The 22,485-nt window shown below is 58.9% G+C and overlaps 1 protein-coding gene and 2 pseudogenes across 1 annotated transcript; 2 read left to right on the top strand and 1 right to left on the bottom strand.

Moving 5' to 3' along the window:
- Positions 1 to 22,485, top strand: part of LOC119696322 — a 2,199,709-nt pseudogene that overhangs the window by 693,617 nt on the left and 1,483,607 nt on the right.
- Positions 1 to 22,485, bottom strand: part of LOC119696323 — a 1,148,804-nt pseudogene that overhangs the window by 641,984 nt on the left and 484,335 nt on the right.
- Positions 9,639 to 11,581, top strand: LOC119696245 (serine/threonine-protein kinase pim-1-like). The gene is given in 5 exon segments (XM_038125968.1): positions 9,639 to 9,830; positions 9,942 to 9,992; positions 10,197 to 10,563; positions 11,207 to 11,229; positions 11,231 to 11,581. Coding segments are annotated over 5 exon segments (984 nt in total).

Here is a 22,485-nt window from a genome sequence, read left to right as displayed (position 1 = left end):
AACAGAATGAGAAATGGCACAAACAATGACCTTTCTTTGTGGACAAGATTTAGTGAATAAAACTAAGCAAAAGAACACACAACCACACAAAAAAGATCAAAGATTACTTTAATTCCACATAACTGGCAAAAATTGGCAAGCAGTTTAATGTTCATGAAACCATCCAGTGATCAGTGTTCACACTGCAGCCTTGAGCTCCCGGTTCCTCAGGCTGTAGATGAGGGGGTTCAGGGCTGGAGGCACCACTGAGTACAGAACTGACAGGGCCAGATCCAGGGATGGGGAGGAGATGGAGGGCGGCTTCAGTTCAGAAAATATGATAGTGCTGAGGAACAGGGAGAGCACAGCCAGGTGAGGGAGGCAGGTGGAAAAGGCTTTGTGCCATCCCTGCTCAGAGGGGATCCTCAGCACGGCCCTGAAGATCTGCACATAGGAGAAAACAATGAACACAAAACAACCCAGTGCTAAACAGGAGCTAACAGCAAGAAGCCCAAGTTCCCTGAGGTTTGAGTGTGAGCAGGAGAGCTTGAGGATGTGTGGGATTTCACAGAAGAACTGGCCCAGGGCATTGCCATGGCACAGGGGCAGGGAAAATGTACTGGCCGTGTGCATGAGAACAGTGAGAAAGGCACTGGCCCAGGCAGCTGCTGCCATGTGGGCACAAGCACTGCTGCCCAGGAGGGTCCCGTAGTGCAGGGCTTTGCAGATGGACACGTAGCGGTCGTAGCACATGACGGTCAGGAGATAAAACTCTGCTCCAATGAAGAACAGAAAGAAAAAGAGCTGTGCAGCACATGCTGAGTAGGAGATGGTGCTGGTGTCCCAGAGGGAATTGTGCATGGCTTTGGGGACAGTGGTGCAGATGGAGCCCAGGTCGCTGAGGGCCAGGTTGAGCAGGAAGAAGAACATGGGCGTGTGCAGGTGGTGGCCGCAGGCTACGGCGCTGATGATGAGGCCGTTGCCCAGGAGGGCAGCCAGGGAGATGCCCAGCAAGAGGCAGAAGTGCAGGAGCTGCAGCTGCCGCCTGTCTGCCAGTGCCAGCAGGAGGAGGTGGCTGATGGAGCTGCTGTTGGACATTTGCTGTCTCTGGCCATGGGGAGCTGTTCAGGGAGGACACCGTGAGAAGTCAGAGGAGACTTTCCTGAGCAATGTCCCAGCCCTTTCTCCCAGCCCTGCCCCTGCCTCTCTGTTCAGCCCAATTTTCCTTTTCTCAGAGCCCTTCCTTCAGCCCCGTGCCTGGAGCTCTGCTGGGATCTGGCCCCGCTGCTGTGATGAGCAGGGGCTCTGCCCATGGACACCGAGGGGTCAGCTCTGCTGTGCAGCACTGAGGTCATGGGAATGGGGACAGGGGCCAGGCCTGGGGCTGGATTTCATCAGCCCAAACTGCTCCTGAGGCTGAGGAGCTGGGAAGCATCTCCTGTCCCAGGGCTAAGGAGCCATGATGGCCAAAGGCAGTTTGAGAGGGTTTCCTGCTGTGCCCAGGGAGAACTGTGCAATGCAAGAGCCTTGGCTGTACCTCAGGGAAGGCTGAGGGGAGCTGCTCTGTCGCTCCATCTGTCCCCAGCTGCCCCTTCTGAGATCCAGGGCAGTCCCTGGGTTCCCCTGAAAATCAGCCTGACACAGCTGAGAGCAGAGGCACCCACAGCAGAGCAAAGTGGCTCAGCCTGTCTCAGAGTCTCAGCCCCACTCCTGGCCAAGGACACTCCTGTCCCCCAGTGTCCCTGGAGGCAGCTCACAGCTTGGATGGCATCCCGGGGACACACCAAGGCTCCTGTCCATGGCACTGCTTGAGGAGGGTCGGCTCATTGCCAGCCTCCCAGGCTGCCCTGCCCAGAGCTCCCCAGGCACAGGGAGCTGGGACACCCCAGTGCTGTGCTCAGCCTGCACAGGAGGAGCCCAAGGGCTGGGCCTGACCCTGCAGCTGGAGCTGCCATTCCAGAGAGCCCCTCAGCACTGCCAGGAGCACCTGGGCAAGGCAAGGAGAGAGAGAGCCGGGCCTGAGGAAAAGCCTTTCCCTGCCCAGCCCTGCCCAGCCCCTGCCAGGCAGCACCAGGGCAGGACAGTGGCCCTCAGGCCCTGGTCAGCAGGGAATGGGCACATGGCTGGAGAGATGCCCTTCATCTCTGGTGCTGCTCTGCCGGCCCAGGAGGGACTGAGGGCCCCGAGCCCCCGGGCTGAGGGCTCTGCTGGCTGGGAGGGGACACAAGAGCTGCACTGCTCAGGGCAGTGTCTGCCCGGCAGGGCAGGGCCGGCAGGTGCCACAGGTGCCCTGCAGCAGGGCTTCCCTCAGCACTGCCTCCCTCCCTCCCTGCCCACGGCTCTGCTGCTGGAGCTGTCCCAGCCCGAGCTGCTCCTTTGGCCCTGGGCTCCTTCCCTGCCAGAGCTGCCAGAGCCCAGCCCAGCCCCTGGGCCAGCTCTGCCCTGCAGCTGCTCGGCCCTGCAGGGATTAAAGAACAGCTCCCCCAGCCTGGGCACCCTGGAAGGCTGATGCTGCATGGATCTGGAGCCTGGGCAGGTGCAGGCACTTGCTGAGCTTCCCAGGAACCCTCAGTGTGATGGTTCAAGAGCCTCAGCCCCTGCTCTGCCCTGCACAGCTGAGTTTCCATTGCCACCAAGCTGAGCCAGGGAAAAGTGGGAGCAGAGAATCAGGAAAGCAGAGACCCAAGCAGGAAACTCCTGCCCTGAATAGGCTCATGACAAGTCCCCTCAGAAATGAGCGGGCATGATCTGGAGCTCTGAGCATCCCTGGCGCACACAGCACCCTCTCCAGAGCAGCAGTCACTAGCAGGAGTCACTCCTTGCACCCACAGCTGCCCTGCAGCGTCCATGGGGAGCTGCCAGGCAGGCTGAGAGCTGCCCCTGGCAGGTGGCACATGCCCTGGGCTGGCCAAGAGCCCTGAGGGCTGCAGGAGCTGCTCTGCAGGACAGCCCTGGGCAGCCCTGGCTGCAGCCCCAGCTTCACCCCCTGCAGCCGTCCCTGGCAGCAGGAGCCGTCCTGCCCTGTCCCTCTGACGGTGCCCAGGGCAGCCCTGCTCTGCAGCACATCCTCCCCCAAAGCAGCAACGGCAGCAGAGCCATCCTTACAGTCACATCAGTGCTGTCCTGGCTCAGCTTCAGCAGATCCCAGCAGCCAGAGACTGACTGTGCCAGAAGTGCTGGAAGATTTCTCCCTGAATGAGCTCAGAATTGTCCTTGCAGCTGCTTTGAGCCTCTGTCTGCTTCACTGCTCTCAGGTTCCTGCAGGCAGTGCCCTCAGCCCTGCTGGGCTGGGAGAGGAGCTGCTCCTCAGGAGAAATGTCTTTTTGAAGCTCTTCTTCAGAAGAGCTCTTCTTCTTCAGGTTGCCAGGAGCTGCCTCTGTGCCAGCAGCCCGGCCCAGCTCAGCAGCACAGACACAGCACAAGGACTTTAATGACCCTCCTGGGGCTTTGCTGTTGATTACATCAGATTCATTCCCTGAGAGTGTCTTCAAAAAACTTCTCAAGAACTCAAAGTCAAATTAAAACTCCAAAGTTTCTTGAAGTTTTAATAAGTCCCACTGAGAAAGTGTCCCCAGGCTCCAGTTCGAGCAGAACACTGGAGGCAGTGATGGCAGCTGGGGACAAGCAAGGGAAAGGTGTCCCTGGTGCTGAGCAAAGCTGGATGTGTTTCAGGAATGCAAAGGGCCAAGGCCTGAGCCCCAGCCCCTGGCAAGGCAGATCCTGTCCCTCCCTCCTTGCTCAGGGCTCTTCCCGGGATGGGCACTGGCATGTGGGGATGGGCAATGCCAAGGGCAGGGCCATGGGGCGGCCCCTGCCAGGCTGCTGAGCAGGGACAAGGAGGCAATGAGGCCCCAGCGCTGCAAGGGTCACTTGTCCCCTCGTGGCCTCAGGCCCAGGGCCAGCAGCCATGGCCAAAGTGCTGCACAAGTTGGCTCGGTCAGGGCCCTGCAGCTGCTGCCCATCCCTGTGCCCTCTGCAGCCCAGGCTGTCCCACGGTGTCCCTGCCCTGCTCCTCTGTCCCTGCAGGCTGTCCTCATCCCCCGGCTGCCCCACCTGGCTGGCCCCTTCATTGCTGACAGCTCTGCCTCCTGCCTGCCTCTGCCTGCCCACACAAAGCCTTGGGCTGGCCCAGACTCCTTCTGGGGCATGTGTTGCACCACAGCCCTTCCCTGGCAGAGAAATTCCTTTCTCCTTGTGGCCAGTCTGGACCTCCCCAGCTGCAATTTACATTAATTTTTTTTTCCTCCCTGTTTTCTATTCTGTCAAAAGGATCCACCATCTCTGAAACTGCCCTTCAATCCCTCCCACGGCTCTCGTCTGCTGTCCTCAGTCTCCACCCCACTGAGCACAGAGCTCCTCTGTCCCCAAACAGAGGCAGTCACCAGAGGCCAAGGCAAGCCAGAGCTCTCTGTCCTTGCAACCCTTGGACATGTGGGGAGTTTTGGGGGTGGAATTCCATTGCAGCCATGGGTTCCTGGACCAGAATGACAGTTCTTCTCCACAGGAAGGAAAAGGCAGTGCCTCAGTTTTTCAAAGGCAGATTAAAAGCAGCCCCAAGGAGGCCAAGGCCAGCCAGACCTCTTTGTCTTGGCAGCTTTTGTCTGGGAGCAATCCTTGGATAGAGGGAATTTGGGAAGCCTAACCAACCCCACTTTTGTCCATGGGTGCCTGGAGCAGAATGACAGTTCTTTTCCATAGGAAAGAAAGTACAGAGCCCCAGTGTTTCACAGGCAGATGAGAGCTGGCCCTCAGGAAGCCAAGGGAACCTAGACAGCCCTGGCAGCTTTTGTCTGGGAGCCATCCTTGGATAGAAGGAATTTTGGAGGCAGATTCCCAATTTTGGCCATAGACACCTGGACTTCAAAGATGTTTTTTCCGATGGAAAGAAAAGCACATCCCTCCAGTGTTTTGAAGGCAGGTAGGAGGTGGCCCCCAAGATGCCAAGGCCATCCAGAGCTGTCTTTGCTGGTAGGTTTCATATGGGAACAATCTTTGGATGTAATCAAATATGGAGGTAGAATCCCAATATTGGCCATGAAACCCTGGAGGAGTGGGAGAGTTCTTTCCCACAGGAAGGAAAGCACAGAACTCCAGAGTTTTAGGGGCTGATGAGAAGCAACCCTCAACATGTCCTGGTCCAAGCTGGACCAGTCAAGCCAAGCCAAGCAGACCAGATCCATGTTCTTGGATCCTTGGGGCCCTGCAGCATCACAATTGCCCCTTGGTCCCATGAGGCCCCGTAGTATCACAAGAGATCTTTGTTTCCATGAGGCCCAGTGATATAACAATGGTCTCCTTGGCTCCACAGGGGCACAATGGCCCCTTGCTTCCATGAGGCCTTGCCGTGTCTCACAATGGTCCCTTGGTTCTATTGGGCTCCCCAGAATCACAATGGCTCCTTGGTTCTACATGGCCTGGCTGTGTCACACTGGCCCCTTGCTTCCATGGGGACCCACAGTGTCACAATGGCCCCCTGCTGCCATGAGACCTCACAGTGTCACAGTGGTTGCCTTGGCTCTATGAGGCCCTGCGGTGTCACACTGGCCCCTTGGTGCCATGGGCACTCAGAGTGCCAGAATGGTGCCATTGCTTCCATGAGGCCCTGCAGTGTCACAATGGCTCCTTGCTTCCACAAGGCCCTGCAGAGCCCCTTGATTCAACGAGGCCTCAAAGTGTCAGGATGGTCTCCAGTCTGGAGGCCCTGGGGGGCATCCCCTAAGTTCGGGAGACAAAGCAGCTTCCCTCCAAGCTGTTTGACCCTATTGGCTCCTTCCCTCGCTCCTGTGTCCCTGGGACAATCCCTCCCTATTGCCTGACTGGCACTCTTGGTACTGCCCCCAGAGCAGGCGCAGCCCGAGTTCCCCTGAGGGGAGAGAAAGCTGGACCCTGAATGTGTGTGTGCCTTGGGCCCTGAACATCTTACTGGGCGGCTGAATTAACATCTGTGGATATTATGCAAAGGCCCTTTTTGCTTCTTTACCCTGGACTTTCCTAGCAGCAACTCAGGCTGCACCACTCCAGGATTCCATGAGGCCCTGCAGAGTCCCAAGGGCACCTTGCTTCCATGAGGCCCTGAAATATGGAATGGCCCCTTGATTCCACTGGGCTTCTCACTGGTACACGAGTTCTTAGTTCCACGGAGCCCTGCAGTGTCACAGTGGCCCCTTGGTTCCAAAGGGTCCCAAGCAGTTGTAATGTTCTCCATGGTTCCATGAGGTCCCACAATGGCACAGTGGACTTTTGGTTCCATGAGCTTCCATACGCTCAGCAACAGCCTCCTTGGTTCCGCAGTGTCATAACTGACCCGTGGTTCCATGAGGTGCCTGGCCTCCCACAGCCTCTCACAGACCCTTTTCCCCACAAGGTCCCTAATAGCCCTTCATGGCCCCTCAGAGCCCCTCATGGCCCCTCAAGTCCCCTCATGGCCCCTCATGACCCTTCACAGCTCATGGCCCCTCACAGCCCCTCACAGCCGCTCATGGCCCCTCACAGCCCCAGGCGTGGGGCTCCTCCCAAAGGAGACGGCTCGGGCCCTGCTTGTTCTCCTTTGATTTTGGTCCCTTCACAGCGAGCAGTAAAGAAAGGCTGAAATGGAGCCTTTCCCCAGCGTTCCCCTCTGGGTTCATTGCGGGCTGAAGCTCGGTGCTGGCGCTGGCCCCAGCGCCACCATCCCTGCAGCCCCCAGGCCTTTGCTGTCCCCCCGAGCCCGTTCCCTGTCCCCGAGTCCCGCCCGGCTCTGGCAGCAGCAGCAGCCGCAGCGCAGGGGGCGCCGGCCCGGCCCAGCCGGGGCTCCCGGGCAGCAGCAGCAGCAGCGCCGGCCCCTTCCCACCTGCTCCTGCCTCGGCTCACAAGGGCTTTTTCCAGCTCAGTTCTGGACTAGAGCAGCAAGCACCCACACACAGCCCTGACTCCTCAGGGCCCGCCTGTGCTGCCCTGACCCAGCCTTCAGGGAAAGAAAGGATCCGCTTCCAGCGCTGTTTTCAGCACTCTTTTACTCACCCTGAGCTGACAGCAGCAGGCTGCTGGTGCCTTTGCCTTGAGAATTGGAGATCCTGACTGCTCCTGTCCCCCTTCTGCTTGCCATTTGAATTTTATCTGTAAAACTGCAATTGCTTTTTTTGATCAGTGCTACTGAGAGTGCTTTTGAGATGGGGAATTAAAGCTTTTTGTCACAGGCATCATGATTAGCAGATCTTGAAATGCTCTCAAGTCCCTGAGCACAAAGTCAAGGAGAATTAAAGCCACACAGGCCACATTTGCAGTGCTCAAACACATCCTTGTTGCTGCTGCTGCTGAAATAGAATCACCTGACAGAGGCCATCTAAAAAATTGCCTGTGGAGTGTCACATGAAATGAAAAAATCCATCCAGAGAAAGAAATAACAGAACTTCTAGACTCCCTTCACTGCTTCTTCTGAGCAGCAGCAGAAAAAGGAGATGCCCAGAGGTATTTGCAGCTGCTGCTGATCCCAGCTGCAGCCCAGCCTGCTGCCCAGTCCCAGCGGGAAGCTGAGCCCAGCCCGGGGAGCTCCCGCAGTGTCGGGAGCTCAGCGCACGCGGGGCCAGGCCCAGAGCCCCGGGCACGGCCGCCCATTGCGGAATGTCCTGATGCCCAAACCTCCTGCTCCTGCCACACAGCACCCAGCCTTGCTTTTCGTGAACTGATTGTGCTCTTGATTTATATCAGTGCATGAGATGTAGAAGCATCTGAACTCAACACAGAAACAAACTCCCCCTGCCAGCCCATTTACATCTTCTAGATCACTTTCAAGCTGTCCATGGGCATGATGGAATGATTATCACACAACTCTCCTCTTCTGGCTGCAGGCTCTGGAGATTCTTTCTCTGCATTCACTCAGGCTTGCATTCCCTGACAATTCCTGGGAGCCTGTCATGTTTTCTTAGGGTAGAACAGTAACAATGAAAATTTGACCAATGCCGAAACTCCCCAGCCCACAAGGAACAGAAAGAACAAGCTGTAAAGTTTTTTAAATATTTGTCCTGCTTTGCTGCAAGACCCTGCTGCCTGCACGGTGTGGAAAACAAGAGAAGCTGCAGTTGGTGACACATCTGGTGACAGAAGCTGCACCTGGTTCTCCAGGAAAGGCGCTTGGAAAGAGCAAACAGGACTGTGGAGAAGCAGCAGCAGCGAAAGCAGTGAAGGAAGCGACTTTATTAACTCCCTCTTGCTTGTCCTCTCCCACTCCTGCAGTCCCGCACCCTGTCCTGGTCTCCCTTTACCAGTGTCCCCTCCTCTCCCGGCCTCTCTCTCCCCCTGCTGGGTCCTAAACCAGCACAAACAGTCTCAAGGAAAACTTCACCAGTGGCACAACTCCCCAGCCCAGCAGGAAAAGAAAGGGACTGTCAAGTGCTCCAAACATTTCTCCTGCTTTGCTGCAAAAGTCCTGCTGTGCACACAGTGCAGTGTGGAAAGCCAAGAGAAGCTGCAGCTGCTGGCAAATCTTGGGACAGAAGCTGGCCCTTGTTCTGCATGAGAGGTTCTTGAGATAAGCAGACAGGAGAAGCTTCTGGGAAAAGTGAAACAGCTTTTAGGAAATGAAATGAGAATGGAAAGAAAGAATCCAAGATGTTTTATTTATTTCTATGCTCCCCTTTTCCATCTTGCACTGCTTCTCCATCCCATTCATTCCAAATGCACATCACCTCTAACATCAGTGACTTGGCGAGTTTTAGACACTCTAAAATACCTGGAGCCACACACAGTTTGCCTTCCCCTGTTCTCACTGGAAAGCAACACTGGCGATGTAAGGGCAGTGCTTGGCTCAGGCAGAAATCCTCCAGCAAGGGAATGTGCCCGACAGTGTTTGAGGCTCAGCAAGGCCAATGCAGAGCAGGCAGCGAGGGGATTGCTGTGCCAGTGTGCGGGAGTCAGGGCTCTGCATGTGGGCTCAAGGCTGCAAAGCTGCCGTGTTTGGACAGAGCAAGGGGCTGTCCCGGGGCGCGCGGGGCTCGGCCGTGGGGCTCGTGGGGCGAGCGGGGAACGGACACGCGGACAAACGGCCCCGGGGCTTCAGTTGCAGCGGCGGCAGCGGCGGCAGCAGCAGCAGCGGAAGCGGCGGCAGCAAAAGCAGCGACTCTACAACACTTTTTCTCTCTTTCTCTTTTTCTCTTTCTGTCCCTCTCCCGCTGTCGGGCACCCTTCTCTCGGTGTCCGTCTCGCGGCGTCCCTCTCCTCTCCCCGCCTCCCTCTCCCCCTGCCGGCCCGGGCCATGCCCCCGGCCCGCCCCCGGCCCCGGGCGGGGCTGCCCCGGCCCCGGCCCCGGCCCCGGGCGTCCCGCCGCGGTCTCGCCTCCGTGCGGCTCTGGCCGTGCTGGCGGTGGCGCTGCTGGGCGGGCATCAGTGCCTGGGGCTGGGGCGGCATCGCCGCCCTTTGGCTCCGCCTGGCCCGAGCCCGGCCCCGGCCCCGGCCCCGACGCAGGGTCCAGACCCGACCCCGGCCCCGGCCCCGACCCCGGCCCCGGCCCCGACCACGGCCCCGGCCCCGGCCCGGCTCCTCCCGGGGCCCGCGGAGGACACAGGCGGCGCGGCCGCTGCCGCCGCCTCCGCTGCAGCTTCCCCGGCCCGAGCTCCGCCGCTCGGCAGCGCGGCCGCCGGCCCCCGAGCCGCCGCTGTCCCGTGTCAGGGAGCGAAGGGCTGGCGATGGCCGGCCCGGGGCGCTTGAGGGGCGCTCGGGGGCCGGTGCTGGCCCCGGGCCGAGCGCTGACAGCCGCGTCCCCGCCCGCAGGGAAGGCGCAGCGGGGCCTGAAGGAGCAGTACCGGCTGGGCTCGCTGCTGGGGCGCGGCGGCTTCGGCAGCGTCTTCGCGGCCACGCGGCTCTCGGACGGCGCCCCCGTTGAGCGGCGGGGCCGGCGACGGGCAAGGGAGGAGGAGGAGGAGGAGAAGGATGCTGGGTGTGGGCAGGGCGGACGGCGAGCTGATCCCGCTGCTGCCCTTGGCTTGCAGGTGGCCATCAAAAGGGTGCCGCGGAAGCGCGTGCAGCACTGGGGCGAGCTGGTGAGTGAGCGGGGCCAGCGGCAGAAGCCGGGCCGTGCCGGGCGGGGATGAGCCGAGGCCCGGCAGGGTGGGAGCCTTTGGGACGCCTGGAGCGAGAGCGTGCGTGGGGCCAGCGCAGGGCGCAGAGCATCCCGGGCTGGGAGAGGGCTTCCCCACTTCTGGCACGGCATCGGCCCCACTGACGGCATCGTGCTCCTCCCGCAGCCCGACGGCACCAGCGCACCGCTGGAGATCGTGCTGCTGGCCAAGGTGTCCGCTGGCTTCCCTGGGATCATCCAGCTGCTGGAGTGGTGTGAATTCCCCAACGACATCGTGATGGTGCTGGAGCGCCCGGAGCAGTGTCAGGACCTGCAGCATTTCATTCGGGCCCGGGGCTTCCTGTGCGAGGAGGTGGCGCGGGAGCTGTTCCGCCAGGTGCTGGAGGCCGTGCGGCACTGCACCAGCTGCGGGGTCCTGCACCGCGACATCAAACCAGGCAACATCCTGGTTGACCTGGCCACCGGGCAGGCCAAACTGATTGACTTTGGCTGTGGCACCTACCTGCAAGACACAGCCTACATTCACTTTGCAGGTGAGCCCACGCAGGGGTGTGCTCCTGGTCCCAGCATCTCATGGCCCAACATCTCACAGCCCAAGCTGGGTGTGGCAGCAGGGATTCTCCCTTTTGCTGCCCTTCATGGCACTGACATTTCAGCCAAGTTGCTTTTGAGAAGGGCTGGGTGGGGAGGCAGCTTCCAGCCCTGCTGGCAGCCTTTGCCCACCACTGTGCCCAGGACTGGGGCTGGGGCTGGAGCAGCCAGCCCAACAAAAACAGCCGTGGGTGGGGATAGCAGAGAGGGGGGGAGTCCAGAACCTGTGCCGCAGGCAGTTTGGTGTGCAGGTGAGAAAGGGCTTGGAATGCTCCACTCACCTGGTTTTCTATGGGTTCCTAATGTTTTTGGGGCAATGCAGGCAGGGTGGATGAAGGCATGGTTTTTCCCCCAGCACTGAGTGGGTTTTTGCCATGGTCGGGCCTAGCCAGGGCTTCCGCTGCCCTCTTCCAACACCAGTGGCTTCTCTTCCAACCCCAAGTCATGACACAAGTCCCAGGTGCTGGTGAGAGGGCAGTGGTCACCCTGTGTGCCACTGGGGCAGCCCCCGGACGCCCAGGGATGCTGGGGCCAGGCTCTGGGAGCAGCAGCATCCCCCTGCTGAACTCCATCTGTATTCCATAGGAACACGCTCATACAGCCCCCCGGGAATGGACCCACTTTGGCTGGTACTACGGCAAGCCAGCTACCATCTGGAGCCTGGGCATCGTGCTGCACCAGATGGTCTGCGGGGAGCACCCTTTCAGGAGGGGCCAGAAGATCAGCTGGGACCAGCAGCTCTGGCTGCCACAACGGCTCTCTCCAGGTGCATCCTCTTCTCTGGGCACGGGGGGAATGCCAGTGCTGGGAGACAGCAGCGGGCTCGTCAGCATCCCGCTCTGGCAGCTGCTGAGGAGGTGGCACATGTCCTGCTCTCCTGCTCTCCTCCAAAACAGGGAATCGATGGGAAAGCTTAGGCCCAGTCTGAGCACCTCTAGCGTGGCCTGGGCACGGGAATAGTGGGGCAAAGGCAACAGGAGCCTTCTTCAGCTGACCGGCGGTTTCTGGTTTCTGTGCCCAGAGTGCCAAGATCTGATCCGGCGGTGTTTATCCATGCTGGACGTGGAAAGGCCCTCATTAGAAGAGCTGTTGTGTCATCCTTGGATGCAGGATATTCATCTGCCCTAGAAGAAGGGAGAGAGCCACAGGCCCCCTTTGATGCAGGGCCCTGGTAAGTCAGAGCTGCACACATGCCTTGGCAATCAGAAGCAAAGGAGCCCAGACTTTTTGTGCTGCCTGTGTCACTGCCCAGGGCTCATCAGATGGGAACACGCAGCCCTTGTGCTGGAGCTGAGCTGCTCTGCCCAGCACTGGTGGCCGCCATGCAAGCTGGTTTTGCTTGTCCTGGTTCCCGGACAGCTGGGGCCCTGGGCAGAACCCTGACAGCCTGGTCTCACCCCAGGCAAGGAGTAGGAGCCCCTGGAGAAGCTCTACCAGGTGGGGCTGCAGCTGCTGCTGGAGCCAGCGAGGAGCGCATCAAGGATGACAACCTCTTCCTGCACCTGGCTTCAGGCCAGCTGAAGATGATGGACTTGGATTCTGGCACCTTCTTCCAAGCCAGGCCCCCCAGCGAATTTGCAGATGAGTCCACACCCGGGGAAATGCTCCCAGATTTGGGCATTGCCCAGCCTGGCTGGGAAGCAAAGGTTCCCCCTTTGCTGGGGCGGATGCAGCTGATCCTTCAGTCGGCTGCCCAGCTGCTTTTGGCAGGGCTGGGGGCATGGGCTGGGCTGGCTACGAAATGGGAGTGGGCTCCTGGCCCTGCCAACAGCCCCCAGCAGCCACCGTGGCCCGGGCTGGGGCTGGGGCTGGGGCAGCCAGCCCGACACAAACCAACGCCCATGGTGGGAGCAGAGGTGGGACTCCAGAACCTGTGCAGGGGCTGCTTTGCTGTGCAGGCAAGGAAGGGCTTGGGCTGTTCCACTGCCCTTGTGTGCTTTGGGATCACTGTTATTTTGGGGGGCAGTGCAGGGGGAAGGGAGATAGCAAGGGCTTCTCTCACCCATGGGTGGGTTTTTCCCCAGCATGTTGGGGTTGGGCCTTCCTGAAGCCCCTGATAGCGATACAAGTTTTTACCTTTTTTTTTCTCTTCTCCCAGTTTTGTCTGTAATCCATTTTTAATAATTTGTTGTTTGTTTTTTCGTAGAGAAGCATTTTAGGACGCCCAGTCAGGATCGGGAAGTGCTTGGGAGCAGCTGCGGTGTGGATGGGCCGTGCCCTTGGAGAAGGCTGAGGACATTGTTTGGGACCAGCTTTTCTTGCAGCCGTGGAGGGCGTGAGGTGGGTCCCTGTCTGCTTGGCAGGGTGGGATCAGAGCTTTTGGGAGATGGCAGCGAGCACAGGAGCATCCTGCTCTGGGCAGCTGCTGAGGAGGTGGATGTGCCCTGGCTGGCTGCAGGCTGGGCACATGTGCTGCCCTCCTGCTCTGCTCCCAAAGGCAGCAGTGATGGGCAGCTCTGGGCACAGCTCTGGGCACAGCCAGCATGGCCTGGTGTCACGATCCACCCTCACGGACAGGATTGTGATTGTTCGTTATCTGCTCTCAGCGTACAAAACACCAACACGGCAAGGGGGTTTGCAGTAACAATCAAAATCAGTGTACTTTATTGAATGATCACAGCCAAATGCATTGTAGGATATTGGGGAAGAGAGAGAGAGAGAAACAGAGAGAGAGAGAGAGACAGAGAGAGAGAAAGAAACCCTGAAGGAAAGAAAAGGAAAAGAGAGAAAGAATAAGTATATCTACCAATGTAGAGGCGATGTAATTCCAGTCAGGGTCCAGCTGACGTCCAGTTGAGGAGTCACCTTCACGTTGGGGGAGATCTCGAGTTAGCTAGCTGACTCGAGGGGTTTTTATTAGAATTTTCCATTGAAAGTTGGGAAGGAGAGGGCAAAAGATACAATTGTCTTATGATCTCAGCAGTGGGGCAGACCCTGGTTCAGTGGTCACTGCCTGCAGGCAAACAACTCAGTTTGATCAGCTGTTCTCCCCCACACACAGTGCCCTCCTCCCCCCCCAGGTTACAGGTTTTAGTCCTTGAGGAGAAAAGGAGTCTTTTCCATATAGGGGTTTCATGTCTCAGTCTTGGAGGGAGTGGCTTCTCCCATCTCAGTCCATCTGCCACGGTGGTTGTCCAGTAGATGAAGGCTCTTCTGTGGAGACCACCAAAGGGTAATTCCAGAAGAGAGTCCAGCCAGGCTTGGGGTTGGAAAACTCCAGGCCATTGTCACAGCGCGATGCAGGCGGAGGAAGGTCAAGGTGCTCCTTGTCCTTTCACTGGCAGCAGTGTAGCATGAGGTGGACAAACGCACCTGTGAACAATAACTCAAGTTCCAGTCCCGGGGCCTTGGCAAGCCCTACCAAACCAGGATGTAGGATCCTCTTTCGGTGGTCTCAGTTTTTTCACGACAATCATGAGGCAGATGAGAAAGCAATTTTGGGCAGAGTCTTACACCCTGGCAGGAAGGTCTCCTTGGATTCCTGCAGATCCAGGTTCTGACTGTGGCTCTGTTCCTCTCTCTTCCAGCCCTTCAAGCCCTGAGTGAAAACGACAGCCCCTCCCACGTAAGCACCGTTGTTCAGGCGATGTTCCAGGGAAGAGCTGCAGAACTACTTTCATCTGCTGCCTCAGAAGAACCAGTGTCTCCTGAAGACCTCCAGATCCCTTGGAAGATAAGACCACCTGGAGAGCAGAGGAGACCAGCTGGAGCTCCAGGCACGGCTGATGACTGGCACAGCTGAGCCTGTGGGAAGCTCCCATAGCTCCTGCCTTCCCCCTCCCTGTTGACAGCTCCCTCCCTCCAGCCCTCAGACCCTGCCCATCCCCTTTCTTCCCTCCCAGCTCATCCCTTTGCTTTGCCTTCCATGAATAAACACTTTGGCTTCTGTGCTTTACCTGCATCTCTGTGGAGCTGAAGCGATGCAAATCCGGAGCCCTGGGACACACAAGGCCCCTCCTGCCGTTCTCTTCCACGCTGAGTTTTGTGCACAGACACAGAGGAACGAGGGCAGATCAGGCTGGAAAGGTGCCTGTGCTGAAGGCCCAGTTCCACAACACTGTGGAGTTACAGATCTTGCTGAGCACCCGGGAGCCCCTGGATTTTGGAAGAGCCAAGCCAAGGATGTTCTGAACCCAGCTGTGAGGGATTCCATGGCAAGCATCCACGGAGGGCACAGGAGCTTGGAATGCTGGAGGGTTTCAAGAAGAGCTTCCTGAAAGCCCAGCAGTGCTCCATCCCTGCACAGGATCAGGAAGAGGGCACAACCAGAGACCATCCAGGCTTAACAGAGAGCTTTGGGTGTGCCTGAGAGCAAATGAAGCAGCAGCACGGTGCCCGAGACTCGGACGCGCGACCGTGCCAGTGCCCGGAGCTCTGTCAGGCAGTGCCGGGATCCCGGGTGTGGTTCTGGTCCCCACAGCCAAGGAATGGCAGCCCCAGCCTCAGCCCCAGTCAGAAAGCCAACCAAGTGAGACCAGAGGGAGGGCAGCCTTCCAGTTTCTCTTGGGCATGGATGCAAAACAACCCCTGCTGCTTCTTCCTCCGCCTGTGTTGGGTGTGCTGGTGGCAGAGGCAGCCAGGTTGTGCTCTGCGTTCCAAAGCCTGTTGAGGGCGGGCATGAAAAGCGCTGCGTGCACAGCAGAGAGTCCTGGAAGGGGCTGGCAAGAGCGTGCTGTGGGGACAGGGCTCTGGGCTCTGGCCGGGAATAGCCTGGGTTTGCTGCCGTGAGCGCAGGCAGGAGTTGAGGCAGCTGAAGAGGCAGTGGGCAGCTTGTGTTTCCAGAGGGCCTGGGGCTGCACCTCTGAACCTCCACTGGACACACACTTGGGGGGATGTGAGCTAGAGCTGGAGTGCCTGTCCTGAAAGGACCTGGAGTCATTCAGCCTTGCCAGCTTTTCTTAACAGTGTGTTGGTGTTCCCCAGGAAAGCTTCACATGTGGGGAAATGCCTTTGGAGGAAAGGGGCTTGCTTCTCAAGGAAAGTGCTTCCCAGGCAGCTCCCAGTGAGGGAGGTGCAAGTGTCCCTCTTGGGCTCCCTGTGCTCCTTTCAGTCCTTTAGGCCCATTGCACTTGGCACAGGGGCAGGGCAAGGGAGAAGGCTGTGAAGAGCAGGTTTGGCATCCGCCTGGACCTGAGGAGACCAACCCAAGCACCTGCAGCAGGGTGTGTTCCCCTGCTTTGGGCAGAGGTGTGAGCAGGAGCATCTCTGTCCAGCCACGAGCCCCAAAGCTGTCTTTGAGAGCTGTGAATTAAAAGGCCTTTACACACACACTTTTCTCATCTTCCCTTTCTGCTGCATTTCAACTCTTGGCAATATGCATTTGCCTCTTGCTTGGAGGAAGCTGCTGTGGCCCAGGGCCAGCACAGAGCTGGGCTGGGTGGGCCAGGCAGCATGGAGAGTCTTGGCTGATCTTGCTGTGTCCCTGGCCTCAGAAAAGGCTTGGAAGCTTTGCCTGCCAAGGGGTCCTGCTCATTGGCTATCCCTGTGCATCCTGGAGAGAACAAGGTGGGCATTTCTGGCAGCTGGGCATCAGCAGGCCTTAAAATGGGGGCGAGTTGTGGAGCGAGCCCAGCTGAGATACCCTGAGAGGAGCCCAGTGCTCCTTGCTCCTCTCTGCTGACACGTTTGTCTGGTTTTGGGATGAGCCTGGCTGTGTGAGGGGTGCTACGTGGACACGAGACAGCCGGTCCTGTCCCGCTGGGTCCCAGCAGTGCCTCGCAGCAGTCCTGTATCCACGTCAGGATGCTGGCCAAGAGAGGTCCTGGAAGCTGAGGCAGCTGATTTTAAGCTTGTGCAGGTGCCTACAGGTCAAGGCCAATGATGTTCCCTCAGGATATAGCAGTCCTGAGGGGTCTCCCTCATTCAAAGAAATTGGCAGACAAATGCATTGTCTGCCAAAAGCCCTTTTATTGACCTGGCAGGAAAGCAGGAGTCTGCACCCCACTAAAATGCTTCTCCACCATGTATAAATTTCAGTGGGTCGATGTAGGAATTGTATCAAAAATGCCATCCATCTTTACATTGCTGAGGTGATTTGATATGCAGGGGGTTAGAAATAAATTGTTTTACATACCTGTACTTGAAGCTGGTGTCCAGGTGCTGGCCAGGAGCGCTCTCCATGCCCTGAAGCAGCACAAAGTCTTCCTCATGGCTTCCCTGCACTGGGCTGATTCTGTACTTGCCCTTAGTTCTGCTGGAAGACCATGTCTAAAGCTTTTTGTCAAGTCACTCTCAGTCAATCAGGCCTGCCAGGTTTTTCTTCTGCTCACTGGTGCAAGCACTCCTGTGTGTCTGTGCTAAGTACTTGTTGGCTAATGCGAATTGCTTGTGCTTCCTTCTGTCAAACAAGGGCCTTGTTCATTGCCAAAGGGGCCTGAGGCCACCCTGCTCCTTGTGGCAGCAGTTGCTTTCCTGTGGAATGTCCCACCTCGCCCAGGAGTGAAGAGGGAGCTGGAGAAAGAGCTTGCCAGGCTGCTCTCCATCCTTTGCCAGCAGTGCTGGCTGAGTGGAGCAGTCCCAGCGGAGCGCCAAGGTGCCAATGGAACAGCCGTGCCCAGGAAGGCTCGCTGGGAAGGGGGATCCAGGAGCCACAGGCCTGGCAGCCTGAGCTTGCCAGCGGGGAAGGCCTTGGAGCAGATCCTCCTGAGTGCCATCCCACGGCACGTGCAGGGAACCAGGGCGTCTGCTGGAGGCTGGGACAGCTCTGCGGAGGCACAGGGACAGCTGGGCGTCCAGGCTGGGTGTTGAGGGATTCTGTGTGGGAGTTTGGGGGGTTGGTGTTGGTGGGGTGTTGGAGAAAGTTGTGTGGAAGGTGAGAGGTGTTGCCTGGAATTGGAGTCACTTTGAAGGCAGCATCTGTGGTTTGGCACAGCTTTGGTTAGGGAGGGCAGAAAGAACATCTGTGACTTTTCCTGTTCATGGTCCTGATTCTCCAGCAGGGAACAAGAGGGGAGAGCTGGACTTTACTGGCCACTGAGATATCTGTACCAGGGGGAGGATTAGCCCTTTGCCATCTACTTCTTTGTTTGGGTACTTTTGTAACACGGAGTGAACTTGCATTTCCTGAGAGCTTTTATTCCTTAAGAGAATTAGGATATTATCATCCCTTCATAGAAAACCATTTGCAAACCAAAGAATGGCCCTTTTTTTTGCCTCTGTGCAGTGTTATGTTCTGTAAAGTGACTCTCAGTGGATGACATTAAGACAAATGAGTCACTGCTTTGAGATGGGAAGCAAAATTCCAACTCTTCACCTTCCCAGGCCATCCCAATGAATTTGGGAAGTTTGCAACTTTTTGGAGCTACTGGAGTTGAGCAATGGGAAGGAAAGCTTTCCTGAACTGAGGATTCTTAAATGCCAGCTTCTTCTGTGCCTTTGCTGTGAAGGTGTTTTTCTGCTGAAAGAAATGACTTCAATGAGAAAATAATTCCAGCATGGAGTAAGAGCTTGTGACAGAGACCAAGTGTTGCCAGCAGTTGCTCCAGGTGCTCCTGGCAACAGCCCCTGCAAGGAGGAGCACAGCCCCCAGTGCACGTGGGCTTTGGCTCCCTGTGGCACAGAAGCCCCCCGGGGGCATGGGTCTCTGGGGCAGGAGATGGGCACCAGCGCTGCCAGGGCTGGGGGTGGCAGCTCTGCTTGGGGGGGACTCTGCCACAGCTGCTGATGCCAGCGCTGCCCGGGCCCCAGGGCTCAGAGCAGCATTGGTGCCCTGGCCCACACGCTCCTTGTCCGTGTCAAACCCGCGGGTTCAGGATGGCCACCAGCTGGGACGTGTCCCAAGGAGGCCGTGCCAGCTTCTGTGGAAGGTCCCGTGCTCTTGCCAGCGCGGCTGCGTCGGCAGCCCTGGGGGCTCCTTCTGCTGCCCTGTGCCCGCAGAGCAGGGCAGCGTTTGCTGATGGTTTGAGCCGCTCCTAAAGACCCTGTCAGGCTGTCTGAGACACTTGGGGCCAGGGATTCCTTCCAAGCTGGGCCACTTTGGGTGGGCTGGGGGCGGCCCCAGGGCAGGGGGCAGTGTGTGCAGGGGCCCTTTGTGACACGGTGCAGCACGGTCAGCGTGGCATGGAACGGGTGTCCAAGGGCCCTTTGTGACACGTGGTGACACAGGAGCTGGCGGTGACAAGACCACGCCACAGTGCTCGGAGCACGCCAAGGGACAGGACGGGACAGAGCGGTGCTGTGAGGAGCCCCCGCACAGCGCACTCGTTCGTGTCTGACCTGCAGCTTTTCCCAGGTGTTATTCCTGCAGCTGACCTCAAGGCTAGACCAAAGGACTTGGTGACCAGTGGTCTTCCCAAGGCTTCTCTTCTGCAGGTGCCCTCGAGGGCAGACTGTGGGACTCGGTGCCCCAGAGGCATCTCCCATCCCTGCTGCCGGTGCCCTCGAGGCCAGAGCACAATCCCTGACAGAAGTCCCCTGCCCTTTTGGCAGGAGCCCTCGAGAATAGAGTGCAGGACTTGCTGTCCTGCAGCCTTCCTGAGGCTTCTCTCCTAAAGGTGCTTTCCAGGCACGACCACAGGACTTGCTGACTTGGAGCTTTTCCGAGAAATCTCTCCTGCAAGTAAGCACAAATCCAGTCACTGACATGGAGCAGAGACCCCCAAGATTGCCCAAGCTGGCCTGGGTGGAGGAAGAGGAAGAAGGCCCTGGAGCTGCCCCAGCACAGGAGACTGAAGAGGTGGTGCCGTTCAAGCCACTGCAGGAGGGTGAGTGGCAGAGCGGGGCCACAGGGTTGGTGCCTGCAGACAGCTGGGTGCCATTGCATCCCATGGCATCCTATCCCATGGCATCCCATCCCATGGCCTCCTGTAGCATCCCATCCCATCCCCTGGGCCATGCCCATGGACAGGACAGAAGAGGGGCCGGGCAGACACCCCGCAGCAGCTGTGCTCCATCCCTTGGGCCATCCCGGGGCTGTCCCTGCCTGGGGAGCGCAGGGCTGTGCTGTGTTCTCCGGCCTCTCCCGCAGCCCCTCAGCTCTGACTGCGCTCACTCTTTGCCAGTTCCAGCCATGGAGCGGACACAAGAGCAGGACCCCGCCCGTGGCCTCTTCCGCAGAACAGCGCAGGTACCTGCAGCCATCCCCACCTGCGCTGGGCCTGCTGTCACCGCTCAGCCCAGCACCGCACTTGCAGCATTCCGTGGAACATCCCTGCCTTCTTGCCCTTCTCCTACAGCTGGTCTGCAAATTCATGAAGAGAATTCGGGAGGAAGAGACCAGCACCATGGGCACTGGGCTCAGAGCATACTCGCACATCTTCAAAACCAAGACCAGTGCTGCCCTGCTGGATATGCTGGTAGAGGAGGGCTTTTCCAATCCAAAGCAAGTAAGCAGCCTCTGGCCAGGGTTTCATCCTCCCAGCAATTGCTTGGCCTCCCAAGCCACGCCCGCTGGTCCCTGTGAGCCTTTGAGGCCATGGCAGCGTGGTGGGAAGGGAAGCACTTCTCTGGGGAAGCTGGGCACATTCCTCCCTCTGGCAGCTTTCCAAATCTCCCCGTGCCTTCTCCAGGTGCCCGCCATGGTCAGGTACATCCACCAGTGGCTCATGGCCAATCAGTTTGCTGAGCACAGGCTGAACAGGACCCTGCTGGATCTCACCGAAGCCCAGCCCGCTGACGTACTAATGACGCTGCTGCGTGTGGCCCCATCCTGTGACAGGTATGGGGCCCAGCTGCCCAGAGGGCTCCGGGCTCCCCAGCCCATCAGCCTGTGCAGCCTGTGCCAGGTGTCTGAGCAACAGAGAGTTCCAGGGCCCTCTGGCTGCTCCCTTTGCCAGCCCTGGCACGGCAGTGCCCAAGCCTGCTGCCATGCTGCCTCGCTGCCCCTCAGGGGCCTGTCCCCACAGGGCTGGGCTGCTGGCTGCTGCTGGCCAGTGGCAGTGGGCAGAGGCAGAGCTGGCAGCCAGCTCAGGTCCCCGCTGCTGCCCAGGCTACAGTGCTGTGTCCCAGACCCCCCTGAGACAGAGCTTTAACCCCACAGAGCTGCTCTGACCATGTGGAAGAGCATCATGTGCTCGCCCAGGACTTCCGAGCCTGCGCTGCTGGTACTCCTGGATGTGCTGGGGAGCTGGCATGAGCACAGCACGGGCACCTCCGATGGGGACAAAACGGGTGTCTTTGTCCTGGCTGTGAGTTTCTGCAATTGGCCTTTGCTGGCCCCAAGGCCGCCTCTGCAGCAGCTCTCCATCCTCCTTCCCCTACTTTATCTCCCTGCCTCAGGCGCTGGGCTGAAACCTGGCCCAGGGGCAGCCACAGGGGCACCAGGCTCGGTGCTCCCCCTGCGTCTCTTTGGGCCTCTCCCTGCCGTGCTGGGGCCCTGCCACACGGACACCTCGGCACTGAGCGCTGTCTCGGGGCCTTTGTCCTTTGCAGGCAACTGTGGTGATGTGGAACATCCTCCAGGTGCCCTGTGTCCCACATACGGTGACGGTGTATTTCCCCCGCCTCTTTGTGCATCTGCTCTTCCAAGTGCTCTTCAGCACTCTGGATATGCCAGAGGAGGTGGATACCTTCTGGAAGGGATGCCAAGAGCAATACGGCCTTGCCACCAGCCCCAACAGGTGCTCCATGCCAGTCCTCCTGTCCCTGCCACGTCCCTGGGCAGGAGCCAGTGCTGCCAGCGTGACCTGGGCTTTGCTCTGCACGCAGATTTGCAGTGCAGACCCTCAAGTCCCTGCTCTGCCGAATGCAGCACGAGGATGTGGTGGTGGCCATGGAACGCAGCTGTGGCTGGGACACGCTGCTGTGTGCTGACACCCACCACCATGCCGTGGGTCTGCTGGCACGGTGAGACCCCCTTCTCCCCGCTGCCTCTGACATTTGTGCTTTGTGCCCAGGGTGCCCCACACAGGCCCCACGGTCGTGGGCCAGAGGGCCTTGTCACCCAGGGACAGCCGAGCAGGTTGGAAAAGGCTGGGAGAGGAGGGTGCCAACCAGGAGCCGCCTCCAAAATAGTCCAGGACCCCTTGCAGGATGCTGGGCAAAGACCAGACCTGTGTGAGTCAGTCCTGGCAGAGGTTTGTCCCCATGGCCCACAGTCTTGGTTACTTCTTCTCCTGCTGTCAGGGAGATGTCCTGTGTCTCCATGTCCTTGTGTTCCCGGATCGCTCGCTACCTGCTGCGGCTGCTCAGCACACAGGAGCCACGCTGGGAGCTGCCCGCCCTGGCGTTCCTTGTGGAGGTGAGCCTGATGGCCAGCGCTGCCTGGCTGAGCTGCCTCCCAGCTCTCTGCCCTCTCGGAGCCGCAGCTGCCTGGGACGGTGCCCGCGCCCTGTGCTGCTGCCTGGGCCCAGCCCTGTGTGGTTCCGGGCTCCTGCCGGCCGGGTCCCCTGTCACTGCCCTGTGCCTTTCAGGTCCTCGAGCTCCTGCACTTGAGTGAACGTGGTGCTAAGAGAGTCCTGAAAATCTTGTCAAGGCACCTGCGGAGCCAGTGCAGGGAGAGGCGTCGCCTGGCACTCAGGGCCCTCCTCCAGCTCACTGAGGAGCCCTCGATGGTGAGAAGGCGGCAGAGGCTGAGCTGGGGAATGCAGTCGTTTGGGCTCGGCTGGGCTTTGGGCGCTGGGGCAGCTGCTCCCAGCTCTCCTGCCACCCGGTTCAGCTGCCCGAGGGCTTCAGGAAAGGCCTTTGGCCTCCAGGCCTTGCAGCAGCAGGATGGCATTTCACCACCTTGTGTTCCACACAGACCAAAAAAATGTGGAGCCTGACTGAAAGTCTTGTGGAGCTCCTGCAGGACGCAGATGGAGAGATAGTTAGCATGACAGTCATGCTACTCAGCTTTATCATCCTGGACAATGACATGCTGATACCCGGCCCCATCGCACTGCAGCTGCTTGAGGCGCTCGTGCCACTCTTTGACCACGTAAGGCTCG

Source organism: Motacilla alba, unplaced genomic scaffold (genome assembly GCF_015832195.1).
Source record: "Motacilla alba alba isolate MOTALB_02 unplaced genomic scaffold, Motacilla_alba_V1.0_pri HiC_scaffold_28, whole genome shotgun sequence".
NCBI lineage: Eukaryota > Metazoa > Chordata > Aves > Passeriformes > Motacillidae > Motacilla > Motacilla alba.
The sequence above is the reverse complement of the archived record's forward strand: the minus strand, read 5'-3'. Positions and strand labels throughout refer to the sequence as shown.